The sequence below is a fragment of the Petaurus breviceps genome, unplaced genomic scaffold (genome assembly GCF_028583685.1).
Source record: "Petaurus breviceps papuanus isolate PSGF00001 unplaced genomic scaffold, PetGlider_PUasm1.0 90763, whole genome shotgun sequence".
Taxonomy (NCBI): domain Eukaryota; kingdom Metazoa; phylum Chordata; class Mammalia; order Diprotodontia; family Petauridae; genus Petaurus; species Petaurus breviceps.
Window position 1 is genome coordinate 8,721,626 of NW_027187340.1, and position 20,472 is coordinate 8,742,097.

At 36.2% G+C, this 20,472-nt stretch overlaps 1 protein-coding gene across 1 annotated transcript in view; it reads right to left on the reverse strand.

The window, feature by feature from the left end:
• ZNF385B (zinc finger protein 385B) overlaps window positions 1-20,472 on the reverse strand; it is a 407,528-nt gene that overhangs the window by 369,284 nt on the left and 17,772 nt on the right. Inside the window, exon 2 of the mRNA XM_069068559.1 lies at window positions 10,395-10,700. Coding sequence (XP_068924660.1) covers window positions 10,395-10,700 — 306 coding nt within the window. The remainder of the gene's footprint in view (window positions 1-10,394; window positions 10,701-20,472) is intronic.

A 20,472-nucleotide genomic window follows, 5' to 3' on the forward strand; every position in this document is an offset into this window, starting at 1 on the left:
AGAGAGAGAGAGAGAGAGAGAGAGAGAGAGAGAAGTGCTTTTCTGGAAGAATTCATTAATGGATCTATCTCATATTAAGAAATATCACCATTCTCTGAAATGTTGTCCTTGTACACTCTGCACTTATGACATGCTTATGGCACCACCTTGTGGCCATTTCCTAGTGTTAACATTTGAGTTTATTTCAAAAGTGAAAAAATGAGAAACTCTAGGATGAATTTGGGATTTTGAAGCTATGTGGAGAGAATTGTGAAGAGTAGAGTCTATGGAGGATGTTCCATAAACCTTGTCCAACAAAAAGAATGGCATAAAAAACTATGTGAACACTAGAAAAGTAAAGAAGAGATGTACTCTAAAAAATGAAAGAGGGATGATGGAGGACATTAATTTATTTGATAAGCATTTACCAAGCACCTACTGTATGCCAGGCACTGTGCTAAGCACTAGGGATACAAAAAGAGGCAAAAGACAGTCTTTGTTCTCAAGGAGCTGATGGAGGAGACAATATCCAAATATATACAAACAAGTTATATAAAGATTAAGTATGAAGCATTTAACAGTGGGAAAGCATTGGAACTAAAATTGATCAGAGGCTAGGGTTTTAGTTGGAATTCAAAGGAAATCAGGGATGTCAGTAATCTAAGTGGATGAGGAATACATGGAACGCAAGAAAGAAAAAGAATAACATAGATTTAGACCTGAAAGAAATCTTAGAATAGATCTAGGCCCACCACCCCATTTAATGGATGAGAAAACCAAGGCCAAGATAGGGTGAATAACTTGCCCAAGGTTATAAGGGAAATGTGTCACAGCACCAAAATTGGAACCTATGACTTCTGACTCCCAATCCATCATGCTCTGACTATGCTGTCTTTAAGAATACCACCCTCAAAAGTGAGAAACAGAAATTCTTTCATGAACTTTTGGGCCTTTTTACTTAAGTAGAAGGGTACCAGATTGTCTCAACTACAAGGAAAATAAAATCTGGGTACTTAAGCAAATATGGAACTGAAAAAACTACTATTTAGGCAGAAATCCAAAATGAGTAATAAATGTTGTTCGGTCATTTTTTTCAGTTGCGTTTGACTATTTATGACCCCATTTGGGGGTTTTCTTGGCAAAGATACTGGAAGTGGTTTGCCATTTCCTTCTCCAGCTCATTTTACAGATGAGGAAACTGAGGCAAATAGGGTTAAATTACTTGCCAGGGTCACACAGCTAGGCCAGATTTTAATTCAGAAAGAGGAGTCTTCCTGAATCCAAACCTGGCACTCTATCGACTTTGACACCTAGCTGCCCAACTAACAAATATGAATTCAGAAACATGAAGCAGCCTAAACTGATAAGCAAAAATACTATAAAATAATGTCAAACTTAAGGACATCTTTATTTTCCTTCTTTCATTTATCTCTCCTATTTTTATCATTTTAAAAAATAAAGATGTATGACAATTTCAATACAAATAATTATAACTCACATGTACATTTTAAAGTACGTAAAGAACTTCTCTCAAATGAAGCCATGTAGCATGACAGATACTGAGATACTTGAAGTTAAGTCTAGTCTCAGTCACATACTTGATGCATAACCCTGGGCCAGTCATTCACCTTCTCAGGGCTTTAAGTCTTAGACTACACTTCAAGGTGCTAAATTGTAGGAAAAGTGCCAACCCCAACAGAAGGAGGAAATTTCCTATTATTATTTAGATGTAATCACAAATCTAGTCCCTATTCTATCCTCACAATACCCCTGAGGCAGATAGTGCACAAGTATCACTATTCCCTTTTTTCAGATAAATTGAGACATAGACAGGTTAAGTGATCTGCCCTAATTTGCAAAGTGTCAGAGGAAAAATATGAACTGGAGTTGCACTTGCCTTAAACTTTGCCATTCTTTCCAATGCAATACAATCCCATCTTCCATTTTTTTTCTTTATCAACAAATATCTTCCTTTAGGATACTGGGGGCAGGAGCACCTCACTTTCTCTCCTCTTTATAGATATAAATCCATGTCCTTTGTTCCCTACCAGCACCACACATTTCTCTCATTGATTGGCCAACAATAGGCCCCAGCCCAAGCACCACTTAGTTGTCATTGTTTGGGCCCAGATAGCTCTGAGTGAAAAAATAGTAAATGTTTCTGTTTGGCCAGAAACCCTAAGGGTCTTCCCTACCAGATAGACTAAATTTGTTGTTGTTGTTAGATAAAATTCCTTGGCTCATTTCTTAACCACAGCCTTAATGGCTGAATGGGTATTGAACCTTAGCTTTAAAAGGCCAAGGTCTCCCACTGCATCTCCAGTCCTCCTGATTTATATCTTGACACTGGATCCAGATGGCTTGGGAAAATAAAGTGATGCTGGTGACGTTGCACAGCCCTCCTTTACTCAAATCCAATTCATTTGCAAGTCATGGCACCACCTTCTAGATGTCATTGTCCTGCTCTAGAACAAAGGACAAACAATAATAATAACCTCCATTTCCCTAATTAATCAATGTACTAAACTCAATTCATCCATTTTGTCCATTTTTTTAGACAATTTGATTTTTTACGGTATTATCCCATTACAAAATCTGAATTTGTAAGCATAATGACACTTTTAAGTTGATATAAACTAATGGTATATAGTCAATGTATTATAAACCATAATAATGATCAACCACTATTTTACATAGTTGGCTACCTCCACAGGAAGATAAGGTTTTGCTAACTTAAAAAAATTCATAACTACATGTTTTGTTTGTGTACAGGCCAATATTGTTAGTTTAACCTTATAATTCCTAAGACAAGGGGCGGCTGGGTGGCGCAGTGAATAGAGCACTGGTCCTGGAGTCAGGAGGACCTAAGTTCAAATTCAACCTCAGAAACTTAACACAAAACTAGCCGTGTGACCTTGGGCAAGTCACTTAACCCCAATTGCCCTACCTTCCCCCTTACAAAAAGCAAAAAGAAAAATCTAAAAAAAAAAATCCTAAGACAAGAGTCAAAGATGCTAAAGTGATAAAACAAGCAGTTCTCCTTAGGTGTCTTCAACTTAAGTGAAAAATTACACAATGCATAGGGAGACATAAGAATATTATGATGTGTACACATGTGTTTGCCAGTGGGGGTGCCACTGTGCTAGATTCATGTTGCTCAGCAATGTTCATCCTAAATATTATTCCATGATAAACTATTTGAGCATGGAAGGGAGGCAAGGAGAGAAATGTATGGCATCTATAGGGAACACAGGACAGCAGAGGTTTAAAAAATGTTTCCCCTCAACACCTGATGGTGGTATAGGCACTGGAAACCCTACTGAACTCTCCTGGAATTTCCCCACTTGATCTGGTGTTAGTTGAGGCATCTACCCATTCCAGTAATCCTCTCAGCTGGCCTTTCATTGTAGCCTAAATCCAGTCTTCCTCCATTCTCTCTTACCTAGGGATAGGGATTTCTTCCAGTTACTTCCTACCCTTGGTCCTATCTAGACCCTATTCCCATCAAGATCCTCCCTAGAACCCTCATCCAATCACCCCACATTACTTGATCAACCCTAGATCCCTCCCATAGTCTTCCTGTATATAAGATTCATCTTGTTTCCATCAAAGTGCTCAGATTTAATCTGGCCAGCTTGTATTAGGATACAAATGTTTAGATTCCTTAAGAGTCTGGTCAATATGGCATATCTTTAATAAATCTTGTCTTTGACTGAGAGAAAGCTTGGGTTGAATTCATTCAGGCAGACCCCACATGTCGTTATTTCAGGGAGCCAGCAACCCTCAACCTCAACACATCAATTGGAGATTTCTTTGATTTAACCAACACCTTCCTCCTTGAAGAGTCAAAGAACCCTAGGGAAGGTTAGAGCATTCATTTACTCCTTGATATTAATTATTTCTTTAAAAGTACATGACATCCTTGATTTCCTCCTCACTTATTTGGATTTGAGATTTGGGGAAAGAGGCCATTTTGGAACCAGGGACAAATGGGAGTAGAACATGTCTGTTTGGGGCATACATAGCAAAAGAATACTAGATAGCTAGTTATCAGGGAAAAAAAGGAAAATTTTGGTCTGCACTTTGAAGTTTACCTTTGGCCATGGAGATAAATGCAAAATACAACTGAAATTCATCTCTACGCTGTTTGGGGACTTGGGCAGTAGCACAAGTTGCCATTGTCAATGGGCCTTTGAAGACTTCTGGGTAGAATGTGTCTCATCTGGAATAAGAAGAAGAGTCAAAAATAGATGCTGCTATTCTTTCAATCATCCTTGATTCTTGTTACTCTCCCCTTCCTAGCACCTCTTGCTATAGGTAGGCTTCAACATTATAGACAAATTTACCTGTGCTAGGATGATAGAGAATGCTTTAAAAAAAACATTAAGCATTTTTCAGTAATTGACCTATTAAATGCATTTTCTTGTATTTTGTATTAATTTCTTCCACTTTCATCATTTCATTTTAATGGGAGATGACCAGCACTATGGTAAGGGAAAATGTCAAGTCAACAAGCATTTATTAAACTCTTACTGTTTGTCAGGCACTATGCTAAATGCTAGGGAAATAAACAAAAGGCAAAAGCAGTCCTCAAGGAGCTCACAATAAAACAACTTTGCACAAACAAGATACAGACAAGATAAATTGGAGATGATCTCAAAGGAAAGGTATTAAAATGAAGGACTGGGAAAAGATTCTCATAGTAGGTAGGATTTTACTTGATTTTAGGAAACCAGGGAAGTCAGAAAGAAGGCAGAGAAGTGAGAGATCATTCCAGACTTGGAGGATTGCCAGTGAAAGTGCACAGAGTCAGGAGACAGTGTCATATTGTAAGAACAGTAAGCAATGTCACCAGATCATAGAACAGAGAGGAGTAAAGTGCAGGAAGATTTAGGAAGATAAGAAGGGGCCAAGTGATGAAGACTTTAAGAGGAAATCATTGGAGGTAGAACTTAGCATACTAAGACCTGTGTACTATGTGTATTGATTATATTAAGTCCTTACTTGTCTACTCAAACCTTAAAGGCACTTTATGACTGGGAATTCAATTAGGTAAGCATTTAAGGAGTGTCTACTATGTTTCAGATATCATGCTACTTCTGAGATACAAATACAAAACCAACACAGTCTCTGCCCTCAAAGATCTCTATTACTTGAGTGGGTGGTAGTAGTGGTGAGTAAAACAAGGGGTACACAGATAAGCAAATAAATATGAAGTTATTTGGAAGAGCCAAGAAAAAGAGGGAATAAGAAAAGAGCTTTTATAAGAGGACATTTCCACTGATTCTGGAAGGCAACTATGGGTTTCCAGAGGTAGAGATGAGGAGGGAAAATATTCCAGGAATAAGGTACAAGTCTTTGCAGAAGCATGGACATAAAGGGTAGAATGTCACATCTGGGAAAGAGCAATTAAACCAGTTTGGGTAGAGTAAAGGGTGTGTGAATAGGGGCAATGCATAACCAATCTCAGGGTTCTTATATGAGTCATAATACTTCAGTGCCTAAGTGTCTATGCCCCTACATACAAATGTACCTAAGAATTTAAGTATCTAATTACCTATGTACTTAAGTATTTATGTAATTAAGTACCTATATGTCACCTAAGGCTGGTAAAAGGCAGGAGTTATACCAGATAGGTTCTACCACCCCTATTGAAGGAGCTGGTAGGAGAGAAAAAGGAAGACGGGAGTAAGAAAATCATGTTGAAAGTTATTTTAAAAAAGAGTTTATCATTACTGACTTAAGTACCCACACCTATATGAAGCTGGAGCAGTAGAGAAGTCTGGCCAGGAGGGAAGGGCTCCCTCCATTCTCAATTGGACTTCCATGCATATGAAAAAACTAACTTCATATAATCCAAAAGTTTCCTACTTCCTCCAAACAAATTCACCAAAATTCCTAAAAGCTAATTTTTCCATCCATGTCCAAATGTGTGATAGTGAGGGACTTCCAGTTGCTATGGTATAAGGGTCCAAACCTCCCAACTCCAATCTTTTTTTGAGGGGGGAGGGGGAATGGGGTTAAGTGAAGAATATCAGATGTGTCACTGAAGGAGTTATTTGACATTTTTTTTCTTTATACATCTAAATAAAAATATGCCAGAGTTTTATCATCTGAAAAAAAATGATACCTCTATACCTAAGTACGTACCTGCCTATGTACTTGGGTAATCAGTTTGGATTAAATTGAATTTGGAATTGAATTGAATTCGACTAGTTTGAACCAAATTGAATTTGTTCAGACCAGTTTGAACTGTTTTTGATAGGACTGAAGCAATTTAGATTGGTTTGTACTGAATTAACCCAGTTTAGATTGGTTTCAACCAAACTGAACTGGTTTAGGCAGATTTCAATCACTTTGAATGAGATTAAAGTGGCTTAGACCAGATTAATTTGAGCACCTATCTTAATTAAGTACCTAAGTATGTAAGTATTTAACTAAATGCCTACATTACTAGGTATTTAACTGAATGGCTATGTTGCTAAGCACTCAAGTAATTGAATACCAAGTACCTAATTTCCTATGGAACACATGCACTTAATATGTCTCTAATTATCTCTATGTCTAAGTACTTGATTAGCTTGATTATGTAATTAAGTATCTAAATAACTTATTACCTTTTAATTAAATGACTGATTACCTTTTAACTAAGTACCTTTGTACCTAAATGACTAAATACTTATTTCTAAACCTAAATAGTTTAGACCCTTTTGAACTGGACTGAACAGGTTAAAATTGGACTTTTAAGGAGAAACAGATTAAAGCCTACTGAATGAGTCTGAACTGGTTTTGATGTATGTGAGCTGGATCAAACTGGTTTAGACCAGTTTGAACTGCTTTGGATCAGTTTGAACTTGACCTAAGTATGTTTAACTCAATTCCTAAGGAACTCACTACTTCAGTATCTAATTAACTGATTTTGAAGTATTTAAATCCTTCTGTACCTTAAATTAAGTACCAAAGTACTTAATTTCTTAATTAACTGATTGCCTAAGTGTCTAATTACCTAATTATCCTAAGTACTAAATTACCTTTTACCTAAATTCCTATGTATTTTAGTAACTAAGTACACTTCTCTACCTAAACCTAAACAGTTAAGAACTACAATGGACAGGCTAGCACCAGACTTTTGATTGGAACCAGATAAAGGTGAACCTGTTTAGACTAATTTGAATAGTTTTAGACCAATTTGAATTGGATTCAACCAGTTTGGGACAATTTGATCTAGTTTAAATTGGTTTATACCAGTTTTAACAGGATTGAAGTGGTTTAGATAATGATAGGCCATTTGTTTAGCATATCTGAGTCCAGACATAGAAGTGCATAAACAAACAAACAAATAAATAAAATATCTAAATTCCTTACTAATCACCTTTGTAACTATATATCCAAATGCCTCAGTATCAAATTACCTAATTAACTGATTGCCTAATTACCTAAGTACCTAATTATTTACCTAAGAACCTAAATAACTGATTGCCTAAGTACCTAATTTCTTTTGTCTCTAAGCACCTAAGTTCCCTAAGAACCTAATTACTAAGTACCTATATGCCTAAGTATCTAATTAACTGATTACTAAATAGTTAATTAACTGACTAAGCCCCTATTGCCTAAGTGCCTAATTAACAGATTACATAAGTACCTAATTTTCTAAGGAGGTGGGCATTTACTAATTACCTAGGTACTTAACTTCTTTAATTACTTGATTAAATATTTAATTAACAAATAGCTTAATTATTTATATGATTAATTACCTAAATGCCTATGTATTTAAGTAACTGATTACTAAGTACCTATGTACTTAAGTCCCTTTGTAGCACCAGTTTAACCAATTTAGACTAGTTTGAACTAGACTGAATAAGTTTGGATGAGCAGAAACCAGTTTAGGCTGATTTGAGTCAGATCAAACTAGTCTGAAATAAATTGAACCAGTTTAAGACAATTTGAACCTAACTGAACTGGTTTGAACCATTTGCACTGGTTTAGACCAGTATAAATGGATTTAAACCAGATTAAGCCTGTTTGAACTAGTGTAGATTGGATTTAGCTAATCTAAGTTCAATCAGTCAGTTCAAGCTGATAAACCACTCATTTCATATATGTGAATACACAAATATCTCACTACACAAATACTGAAATACCTAAACACCTAATTACCTATGTACCTTAGAACCTATGTACCTAATTACCTAAAATCCTTAAGTGCCTATGTTCCTAGATACTTAAGTATTTGGTGCCAAAGTACCTAAGGACTTACTTCTCTGAGCACCTGAGTACTTAATTACATAAGTACCTAAATAACTATACCTAAGTACATAAGTTCATACCTAAATACTTTATTACCAAGGTATCTATATTTATACACCCCTAAGTAGCTATGTAACTAAGTGTCTAATTACCCAATTAACTGATGGCCTAAGTACTTAAATATGTATGGTCCTAAGTATCTAAGTTATATACCTAATATACCCATATATCTAAGTTCTTAGGGTCTATGCAAAGGAATTTTAGCTATTACAAGATTTCTTACACTGGTCACTGACATATTGTGACATAGTTATAAAAGCAAAACAGAAATGTCCCTCCATTGTAAACTATTGCCATGCATGACATTTACATTAACTATGGCTAATGATAAAAATACAACTAATCCTTACAGGAAAGAAGAAAAATATCAAGTCCATGAATTGTTGACAAATTTCTCATCAAGGTCATTTTTTTTTAATTTTGAGATATTTTCCTTTTACTAAAGTCATGTGTGCCCATGAGGGGAAAAAAACAAACAAAATTATGTTTGAATTTGACACATTTTGTATTGCATAGCAGAGATCCATGCTTAGTCAACGTCTTCATGTAATTATGACATTTCCCCTTGAAATTCTTTATAATAGAATGATAATATTAATTTGTGAGCTTCCTGTTGCAAATATTTTTCTGGTATATCTTTTTTCCACTTGAACACCATAGTCATTTTATACATAACACAAGTATGCAAGAATAAATTATTCTATAATAACAAAAAGAAGATTGTGCAAGGGTTTTAAAAATTATTTGTAAAATAACAATATCCTAAAACTTAGAAGTCTAGGCCTTTGATTGGCCAGCAGATATCATGAAGGTAAAACAATTGAAAAGAATTATGATATCTCTTAAATGGCAAGTATTGGGGTGGCCAGGTGGCTCAGCGAGTAAGAGCACCGGCTCCAGTGTCGGGATGACCTGGATCAAAATCCAGGCTCAGATACTCAGCACCACACCCAGAAATAACTGGCCGTGTAACCTTGAGCAAGTTACTTAACCCCGATTGCTTTAAAAATAAATAAATAAATGGCAAGTATTTTCTGCCATGATTAATTAAAGTTCAAGTGGAATTAAACTTAATTTGAAACATAAATTTCCTCATTCTTATTTCCAGCTTGATTTTCATATGTAGACAACTTTCATTTAAGTTCAGTGGAGCTTAATGTGAATTATGACTTAACATCACACAGTCTAAAACTATTTACATGGAAATATAAGGATTTCTCTACATGCAGGGATTTCCTACATTTGGTATTTTCACTTTATCATGCTTCGAGTACAGGCTTCTGTACTTCAGGCAAATATTTATTAAACTAGAATTTACAAGTATTTCATCATTTAAAGAAAAGGTGCTTATTTATGACTCCTACTCAAACCCAGATATGTTTTCTACATTTTGCAGCAGTCTCCAGATAGTCATATCTTTGTTTGTTTTTGTCCTTTCACACTGCCAACTGGATAGCCATGAAGAAAAAAGCACTCTCCCAAAGGTAAGATAAATGTCCTAAAAAAGGTCAGAGATTATAATAGGAACACTAAGACTAAGTAAGTTCTTGCTTCTACTCCAACAATAAGTAAAGGCTAGGAGTGGGAATAGTTGGGATTGACCCTCTGGAGGTAGGGTGCATATTTTGTTAAATCAGTTCCATTCCACTTCTGTTAGATCAATAATCATTATACTGCTAGCAACTCAATAATGGAATAAGATACTTGAAATACACATGAATAGTGCTTTTCCCTTGCATGATATAATCATATAATCACTTTTAAAATATACTATCTACTGGAAGTTATTAAGTAGAAAACGGATTAAGAAAATTTAAGAAACTAAAATTTTTATGAGAAAAAGAAATGATCTCATTTGTTCATTTTGGAAATATGCTTCAAAAGTACATTAGGAAATGTTCACACACTCTTTGAATATAGGAGAGTTTATGTTCTCATGTACAAATTGTGTCAGACATTGATAATCAAAAATTGAAAAGTGACAAATTGCTCCTGAAATTTTACCTTGGCAAAAGGGAATATATTATCTTTTGTGACCATTGTTGCAAAGAGAAAAATTCATCTGTCCTAAAACATGTAAACAATGACCTCTTGACATTTCTACATACCTGTACTTGTGCCTACCAACAGTGATCCAGGGCTGGATGAATGTGCAGGGATCTTCCCATCATTCAGTTGCTTTACCCTCTTCAGGTGTGATTTCCCATTGTAATGGACCTGAGCCTGAGCTGCAGAGTTCAGCTGAATGTTGCACACGTCACAGAAGGAAAAGAGAATTTTCTTTTTTTCTTTACTCAACTGAGAGTCAGGTCGTTCATGCTTTGGTCCTTTTTCTTCAAAACCTCGTAGAAAGGTAGCCATATTCATAAGTCCATCTTCGAGGCTGTAGTCAGGACTTAAAGGACGCTTCATACCTATAGAAAGAATACATGGTCCTTGAAATCAGAAACTGACTGGCCATTTGTTCTCAACACGTTTAAATTTTAAAATCGCTATATATGTAGCTAAGTTCAGCAAAAATTCATCCATACCACCCAATGCCAACTGTTAAGGAATATTTATTCATTCAAAAACCTATATTAAGTGCCTACTACGTACAGAATATAGTGCTAGGGAATAACAAAGCTCCTGCTTTTATGGAGCTAGAAGTTCAGTAAAATAATAAGATACACACAAATAATTATCATACATTATATTATACAGTAAGTGGTTTTGAGATTTATAAAATACAGCTATTAAGATCACAGAATTTCAGAGTTGGAAAGGGTTTCAGAGGTTAACCAGAATTTGAGGCTATTCTCTGCACACTAGATAGATAAAATGTTTAAAAATCTAGCCCCCCAAAATTGTAAGATACAAAATATGATCCACCAAAACCTATATTCCACATGTAAGAATATTCCCTCCAAGTGGAGAAAGGGACCACATGTGGGAGGAGGAAGAGGAAGAAAAAGAGGAAGAGAAAGAATAGGAAGAAGGAGGAGGAAGAAAGAGTAGAAGAAATTTTGATATACTAGTTTGATATTCAAACCAGAAAGTAAAAAGAAGTTGGAGGGAAATGGAAAGATGGTCCATAAGTCTTGTATAGATGGGTAAATAAAGGAGTTGACTTTATTTTGAAGCTAAGGTTAACAAGAAATGATTGCATGAGGCATTTGGTGAGCTCATATACATTGTTCATGATAAATACTTAAAAAAAAGACCAACATAAGAAGAATAGCAGTCCATATGCCAAAAGTTGTTATAGATAAGATAAAGAGGTCTAAAAATTCTGTAAGGAATTTATTAAAAAACTGTGCAGTAAAACAATATATATACATATTAATACTCAGTGACATTAATGTATAGATGACATTGGCAAAAAAAAGTTTTGAAAAAATGGTTTGGGAGTAAAATATGAGAGATAAAAGGTTTATATTCCACACAAAAGTCTCCTAACTACATGTTACAAATTCTTTGACAAAAAATTAGAAATACTGAATGTGGCAAACACCAAACTATATCATAAAACTGAAATTGTGTTTTGGCCATATTTTAATGAACAAAAAATGACTCATTATTGATGTTGGAGTCATTCTTGAATCAATTATTTATGTGCAGTCTAACTTACTAGAGAAAAGATTAAAATTAATAGAAAGGTAGCAGAATATTTTTAAAAGATATAGCATGAAATGTACATGTAATCTAACCTAATTAAACAAATCATTGATATTAAAAGATGGGGAATGGGTGGAAGAATGAACATTGACATGGAATACAGGAATTTTGTACAGATATTTAAGTAATGCAAAGTGATTTACATTACAAAGAGAACAAACTTAGCTAAAAGTACCTAAGATAAAAGTACCTAAGATTCTACTACCAATTCCATTTGAAGATGGCAGAGTAAGCAGTAAATTGCCATAACTCCCCCATATTCACCTCCAAATGACCATAAAATAGTGCCCACCAAAAATTATTGAACAGCAAAACCAGCAAAAAGATGGAATGAAACAATCTTTGAGCCCAAGAAACTTGGAAGATCAACAGGAAAAGTCTGTCTCACTTGGGTAAATGGGGAGCTCAGTCCAGGAAAGAAAGCATCTCAGCAATCAAACAGCAAGTCCCACTTCAGCAAACCAGCAGTAGACCTGGAGCCCCAGTGTGGTGGAGCAGGCAAATACCAACACCAAGACCCCTCCACATGCCTCAGCATAGCCAGGGGGAACAGGTAGACTCCAACTCTGAGAATTGCCACTTGCTTCAGCACAGTCCTGGGCAAAGAGGCAACCTCAAGTCCCCAGATTCATGATTCAGTAAAGCCCCAGGCAAACAGGCAAACACTATATGGATGCCTAAGAAAATAGGCAGTCACCTGCTCAGGGCCCCTGCCCCATGTGGTTTAGCATCACCCTGGACAAAAAGAGGGCCACCAGCAGCCAGACCACCACACACTTCACTGTAGCCCTGGGGAAATGAAGAAACACCTCACTGGCCTCAGCAAACACCATATACCACTACTGGGACACCAGCTCTGCTCCAGGTAAGCTTCCAGACCCATATGACCTCCAGCAGCATCAATCATCCTGCACTGTAACCCCTCAGCATGGCACCAGAAATCAGGGTTCCAAATGGGAATGCCTCAAGGCAACATCAGTAAAGCACCAGGTAAAAAGCCAGTGCCTGCAGCTCCTTGCACAAGAAGCCTGAGACAGTGTCCCTTCCACCCCAAAAGCAGAGATAAAATTTAAAAGAAAGGAAAAAGGCCAGAAGAAATAAGCAAAAAACAGCCAAAAAATAATTGAACCATAGAAAGTTATTATGGTGACGGATGACAAGATCAAGACATAAACTCAGAAGAGGACAGCGATGTCAAAACACCTACAAGCAAAACCCCAAAGGAAAACAGAAAGTGGTCTCATACCCAGGATGAACTAATGGAAGAGCTCAAAAAAGAGCTTTAAAATCATATAAGAAGAAAAATTGGGAAAAGAAATGAGAGTGATGCAAGAGAATTATGAAAAAAAAGAGGCAACAGTTTAGAAAATGAAAACTGCTTAAAAATAGAATTGGCCAAATGGAAAAGAAGACACAAAAATCCACTGCAGAAAAAACACCTCCTTAAAGAGTATAAGCTAATTCAGGAAAACAACTCCTTAAAAGTTTGAATTGGGCAAGTGGAAACTAATGACTCTATAAGACACCAAGAACCAGTCAAACAAATTCAAAAGAATGAAAAAGTATAAATACCTCATGGGAAAAACAACTGACCTGGAAAATAGATCCAGGAGAGACAATATCAGAATCACTGGATTACCTGAAAGCCATAATCAAAAGGAGGAACTGGACAGCATCTTTCAAGAAATTTTCAAGGAAAACTGCCCTGATATCCTGAAACCAGAGGACAAAATAGGCATAGAAAGAATTGCCTCAGAAAAGAGATCCCAAAATAAAAACTGCAAGGAACATTATAGCCAGGTTTCGTAACTATTAGGTCAAGGAAAAAACACTACAAGTAGCCAGAAAGAAAAAATTTAAATATTGGGGAGCCACAATCAGGACTACACAGGACTTGACAGCTGCAACACTAAAAGACGTGGGGTCATGGAACATGATATTCTAGAAAGCAAAGGAGCTAGGACTACAACCAAGAATCACTTATTCAGCAAAATTAAGTATACCTCATCAAGGAGAAAAAATGGCCATTCAATTCAACAGAAGTATTTCAAGCTTTCCTAAGGAGGAGACCAGAATTAAATAAAAAATTTGATCTCCAATATTAAGACCTAAGAGAAGCATAAACAAGTAAAGAGGGAAAAGAAAATATAAAGGATTCAATAGATTTAAACTGTTAACATCCCTACATAAGAAGATGATACTAAAAATTCTTAAAAATTGCATTACTAAGGGTACAGCTAGAAGGACTAATACACAAACAGAAGGTATGGGTATAAGGTGAATTTGAGAGAATGCCATAAAAAAGGGATGAGAAAGAGGATTATACTGGGTGCAGAAAGAAGGTAAAAGTGGAATGGGGTAAATCATTTCATATGCAGAGGCTCAAAAGACCTACTGCAGTAGAGGTGAAGATGGGAAGGTAGACAATGGGGATTATTTGAAACTTATTCTCCTCAGTATTGGTTCAAAGAGGGAATAATAATACACAATCAATTTAATATAGGAATCTCTCTTACCCAAAAGGGAAATAGGAGGAGAGGAGATTAAGCAAAGGGAAGTGGGGGGCACTGACAGAAGTGAGGGCAGATCAGGGAAGGTGGCATATAGAAACAAAACACTAGTGAGGAAGGAAAGGGTGAAAGGAGAGGACAAACAGCAGGAAGAATAAGGTGGAGGGAAATACACAGGTAGTAATCATAACTGTGAATGTGAATGGGATGAACTCTCATAAATGGAAATGGACAGCAGAGTGGATAAAAAAATCAGAATCTTACAATATGTTGTTTACAGGAAACATACTTGAAGCAAAGAGTCACACACAGAGCAAAGGTAAGGGGCTAAAGGAGAATCTATCATGCTTCAGCTGAAGTAAAAAAAAAAGGCAGGGTAGCAATCCTGATCTCAGATAAAATAAAAGCAAAAACAGACCTAATTAAAAGAGATAAGGAAGGAAGCTATGTCTTGCTAAAAGGTACCATAGACAATGAAGCAATATCAATACTAAACATCCATGCACTAAGTGGCATAATATCCAAATTCTTAAAAGAGACGTTAAATGAGTTATAGGAAGAAATACAGAGCAAAAGTATACTAGTGAGGGACCTCAACTGTCCCCTCTCAGAACTTGATAAATGTGAATAAAAAATAAAGAAGGGAGGAGAATATTAGAAAAGTTTTTTTTTTAATAGACCTTTTGAGAAAACTAAATGGAAACAGAAAGGAACATAACTTTTTCTCCAGTAAAACATGGCACCTACATAAAAACTGACCATGTAATAGGGCATAAAACCCTAAAAATCAGACATAGAAAGGCAGAAATATTAAATGCATTCTTTTGGGATTATAATGTAATTAAAACTACATTCAACAAAGGGCATTAGAAAGATAGATTAAAAATTAATTGGAAACTAAACAATCTAATCCTAAAGAATAGGTGGGTCAAAGAACATATCATAGAAACAATCAATAATTTCATTAAAAAGAATGACAACAATGAGACAAAATTTATAGGATACAGTCAAAGCAGTACTTGTGGGAAAATTTATTTCTCTAAATTCTTACATCAACAAAAATGGAAAAAGAACAGATTGATGGATTGGACATGCAACTAAAAGTACTAGAAAAAGAACTAATTAAAAATCTCCAATTGAACACCAAATTGAAAATCTTGAAAATTAAAGGTGAGATTAATAATACTGAAAGTTGGGGGGTCGGAGCCAAAATGGCGGAGAAGGATGACCTTCCCGCAGCTCCAGCTTCCACCCTCCCCAATCCATGTAAAAAGGAGACTCTAAAAAAACTTTGGAGCTGCAGAACCCACAAAATGACACAGAGAAGCTAACCTGCCGCTGAGGACAGCCCTGCAGGCCAGCAGGAATCCAGCACAGCACTCTGGGAGCCAAGCCAAGCCCCTTGCCTAGGCTTTAGCCCCAGGGTGGGCCTGACCAGCTGCTGTCCAGAGGGACTCCAGATCAGCAGCAGCTGTGGCCATTTCCAGATTTATCAACACATAGACACAAAGGACAAAGTGAGAGGTCAGTACAGTCTGGACTTTGGGACCAGTAAGTGGGAGTATGTGGCTTTTACCCCCAGGGCTAAAAGCCACTGAGATGCCGGCACAGCCAGCCAGCAGCTTCAGCTCTTGGCCTGTAGAGTGTAGGGGGACCAAGCACCAGTCTGAGGGGTAATCGCTCTTGCTCTACCCTGCTTGGATCTGGATTGCAGTCTAGGGTGGAGGTTCTGGGGTGTGTGTCCAGCTTGCCAGAGCATGTGGAGACCTCAGAGAGTGTACCCATCTAATACCTCCAGCAGCTGAGAAAACCCCAGCGTTTGGGATGAAAGCTCCCCTGTCTGGTGGCAGAGTCCTATTGTGGCAAAAAGCCCAAAAGTCAAGTAATTGAGTGGCAAAATGAGCAGGCAAAGGAAACAAAGCAGACAGAAGATTCCAACAATACACTCCTATTTTGGGGACAAAAAGGAGCAAAGCATGGAAAAGGAGGAAAACAGTGAAGTCAGAACTCCGGCACCAAAAGCTTCAAAGGAAAATACAAGCTGGTTACAGGCCATAGAGGACCTTAAGAAAGATTATGAAAACCAAATAAGAGAAGTGGAGGAAAAATTGGGAAGAGAAATGAGAACAATGGAAGAAAATTATGAAATGAGAATCAACAGCCTGACTGAAGAAAATAATACCTTAAAAATCAGACTGACTCAAATGGCAAAGGAGGCCCAAAAAGGCAATGAGGAGAAGAATGCCTTAAAAAGTCAAGTTTGCCAGATGGAAAAAGAAGCTCAAAAGCTCATTGAGGAGAATCATTGCTTCAGAATTAAATTGGAGCAAATGGAAGCTAATGACTTTATGAGAAATCAAGATGCTGTTAAACAGATCCAAACAAATGAAAGAATAGAAGGCAATATGAAATATCTCATGGGAAAAACCGCTGACCTGGAAAATAGATCCAGGAGAGATAATTTAAAAATTATTGGACTGCCTGAAAGCCATGACCAAAGTAAGAACCTAGAAATCATCCTCTAGGAAGTTCTCAAAGAAAACTGCCCTGATGTTTTAGTACCAGAGGGCAAAATAGAGGTTGAAAGAATCCACCGATCACCTCCTGAAAAAGATCCCAAAAAGAAAACTCCTAGGAATATTATAGCCAGGTTCCAGAATTCCCAGATTAAGGAGAGAATATTACAAGCAGCCAGGAAGAAACAATTTGAATATTGTGGAAACACAATCAGGATAGCCCAGGATCTGGCAGCTTCTACACTGAGGGATCGAAGGGCTTGGAATATGATATTCTGGAGGGCAAAGGACCTGGGATTAAAACCAAGAGTCACCTACCCAGCAAAACTGAGTATCATGTTTCAGGGGAAAATATGGTTATTCAGTGCAATCGAGGACTGTCAAGCATTTTTGCTGAGAAAACCAGAATTGAACAGAAAATTTGACATTCAAATACAAGAAGCAAGAGAAGCATGAGAAGGTAAACAGGGAAAAGGCATCATAAGGAACCTTTCAAAGTTGAACTATTAGCATTCCTACATGGAAAAACAATAATTGCAATATATAAAACTTTTCTCAGTAGTTGAAGGGATTAGAAATATATATATTTGTCTATATATGAGGGTATATGGGAATATGAATACATATGTGAATGTGTATATATGTTTACAGGTATACATAGATAGAGGGCACAGGACCAATTTAACAGGAAGGAATGATACTTAAAAGGTGAAATTAAGAGGTGAGAGGAATATGAGAGGAGATAGGGAGAGACAGAATGGAGTAAACTATCTCATACAGAAGAGGCAAGGGGAAATGGTTACAATGGAGGGGAAGAATAGGAAGGCAAAAGGGAGTGGGTCAACCTTATTGTCATTGAATTTGGCTTGAGGAGGGAATGAAATACACATTAAATAGGGTATCTCACCCTCCAGGAGAATGGGGGGTGGAGGGGAAGGGGATGAGAGAGGGCATGATAGAAGGGAGGGTAGGCTGGGGGGAAGGGAAGTTGGAAGCACTCACTTTTGAAAATAGATGGGATCAAACTAGAGAATAGAACAAGAAGGAGGTGGGATAGGAAGGAGGGAAATATAGTCAGTCTTTTACAATATGTCTACTATGTTATTGTTTTGCATTAGCCACACATGTACAACCTATACTGAACTGCTTATCTTCCCAGTAAGGGTGGGTGACAAGGAAGGAAAGGAATGAATCTGGAATTGAAAGTTTTAAAATCAAATATTCAAATATATATGTGTGTATGTATATATATGTGTGTGTATGTGTATATATATACATATATATTTGTATATATGTACATATATACTATTATTAATACCATCTTTCATGTAATTGGGAAATAAGATATACAGGCACTGAGGCATAGAGATCCACTGGAAAAGTCGAAAGGGGTATGGGAGAAAATATGGGAGAGAACAGATTGGAGGAGGGGATATCCTGTGGGTCTGCTATTTTGGGGCAGTAGGTAGGGGAAAAACGGGGAGAAAATTTGTAACTCAAAATCTGGCGGAAATGAATGATGTAATTCAGAAGTTAATAAAGTATTAAAAAAAGACTGAAAGTTAATAAGAGAAACTATTGAGCTAATAATCTAGGAACTGGTTTTATTAAAACACACACAAAGACACACTCACATCGATAAGATAGATAAGCCATTGGTTAATATGATTAAAAAGAAGAAAACCAAATATCCAGTACCCAAAATGAACAGGGTAAAATCACCACTAATAAGGAATAAATTAAAGCAATCATTAGGAAATATTTTTCCCAGTTATACGCCAATAAATCTAACAATTTGTGTGAAATTGATGAATATTTATAAAAAATAAATCGCCAAGATTAACAGTTCAGGGAATAGAATATCTAAATAACCCCATCTTAGAAAAATAAATTGAACAAGACATTAATGAATTCCCTATGAAAAAATCCCCAGGGCCAGATGAGTTCACAAATGTATTCTACAACATTTAAAGAACAATTAATTCCAATACTATACAAACTATTTGGAAAAATAGATGAAGAAGGAGTCCTACCAAATTCCTTTTATGGCACACATATGGTGCTGTTACCTTAACCGGGAAGAGCTAAAACAGAGAAAGAAAATTATAGATAAATTTCCAAAATCAGTATCAAAGGAAAATTTTCAAATAAAATACTAGCAAGGCAATTATAGTAATCTATCACAAGGATTCTACACTATGGTCATGTGGGATTTAGACCAGGGATGCAGGGTTAGTTCAATATTCAGAAAACTATCAACATAATTGACCATATCAATAACAAAACCAACAGGGAGTATTCCTTAGAATGATAAGCAGTATCTACTTAAAATCATCAGCAAGTATTATCTGCAATGGGGATAAGCTAAACCTTCCCAATAAGATCAGGGTGAAGCAAGAATGCCCACTATCACCACTATTATTCAATATAGTACTAGAAATATTAGCCACAGCAATAAGAGAAGAAAAAGAAATTGAAGGAATTGGAATGGTAACGAGGAAACAAAATAATCACTCTTTGCAGATGATATGATGGTATACTTAGAGAACCCTAGAGAATCAAGTCAAAAATTGCTTAAAATAATGAACAACTTTAGCAAAGTTACAGAATATAAGATAAGCCTACATAAATCATGAACATTTCTTTATATGACCAACAAAGTCCAGCAGCAAGAGATAGAAAAATTACATTTAAAATAACCATAAACAATATAAAATACTTGGGAGTCTCCCTGCCAAGACAAACTTGGGAACTGTATGAACACAATTACAAAACACTTTTCACACAAATAAAATCAGATCTTAACAACTGGAAAAATATCAATTGCTCATGAGTAGGTTGAGCCAATATAATAAAAATGACAAAGCTGCCCAAACTAATTTACTAATTCAGTGCCATACCAATCAAACTACCAAAAAATTGTTTGATCGAGACATAAAAAAATAACATCAAAATTAACCTAGAAGAACAAAAGGTCCAGAATATTAAAGTAATTGATTGAAAAAAATACAAAGGAAAGTGACCTAGCAATACCAAATCTCAAACTACATTTTAAAGCAATAATCATCAAAACTATCTGGTACTGGCTAAGAAATAATGTGGTGGATCAGTGGAAAAGGTTAGGTACATAAGGCACAGTAGTCAATGAATATAGTAATTCAATGTTTAATAACCCCAAAGAACCCAGCTTTTGGGATAAGAATTCACTATGTGACAAAAACTGCTGGGAAAACTGGAAAACAATGGGGCACAAACTAAATATAAAAACCAATATCGTACACAGTATGTATACCAAGAAAAAGGCAAAATAGGTGTGTGATTTAGACATAAAGGGTGATGCCATAAGCAAATTAGGAGAGCAAGGAATAGTCTACCTGTCAGATCTATAGGGAGAGGAAGAATTCATTATCAGAGATATAGAGTATTATGAAATATAAAAGATACTTTTGGTTACATTAAATTATAAAGCTTTTGTACAAACAAAACCAATTCAACCCAGATTA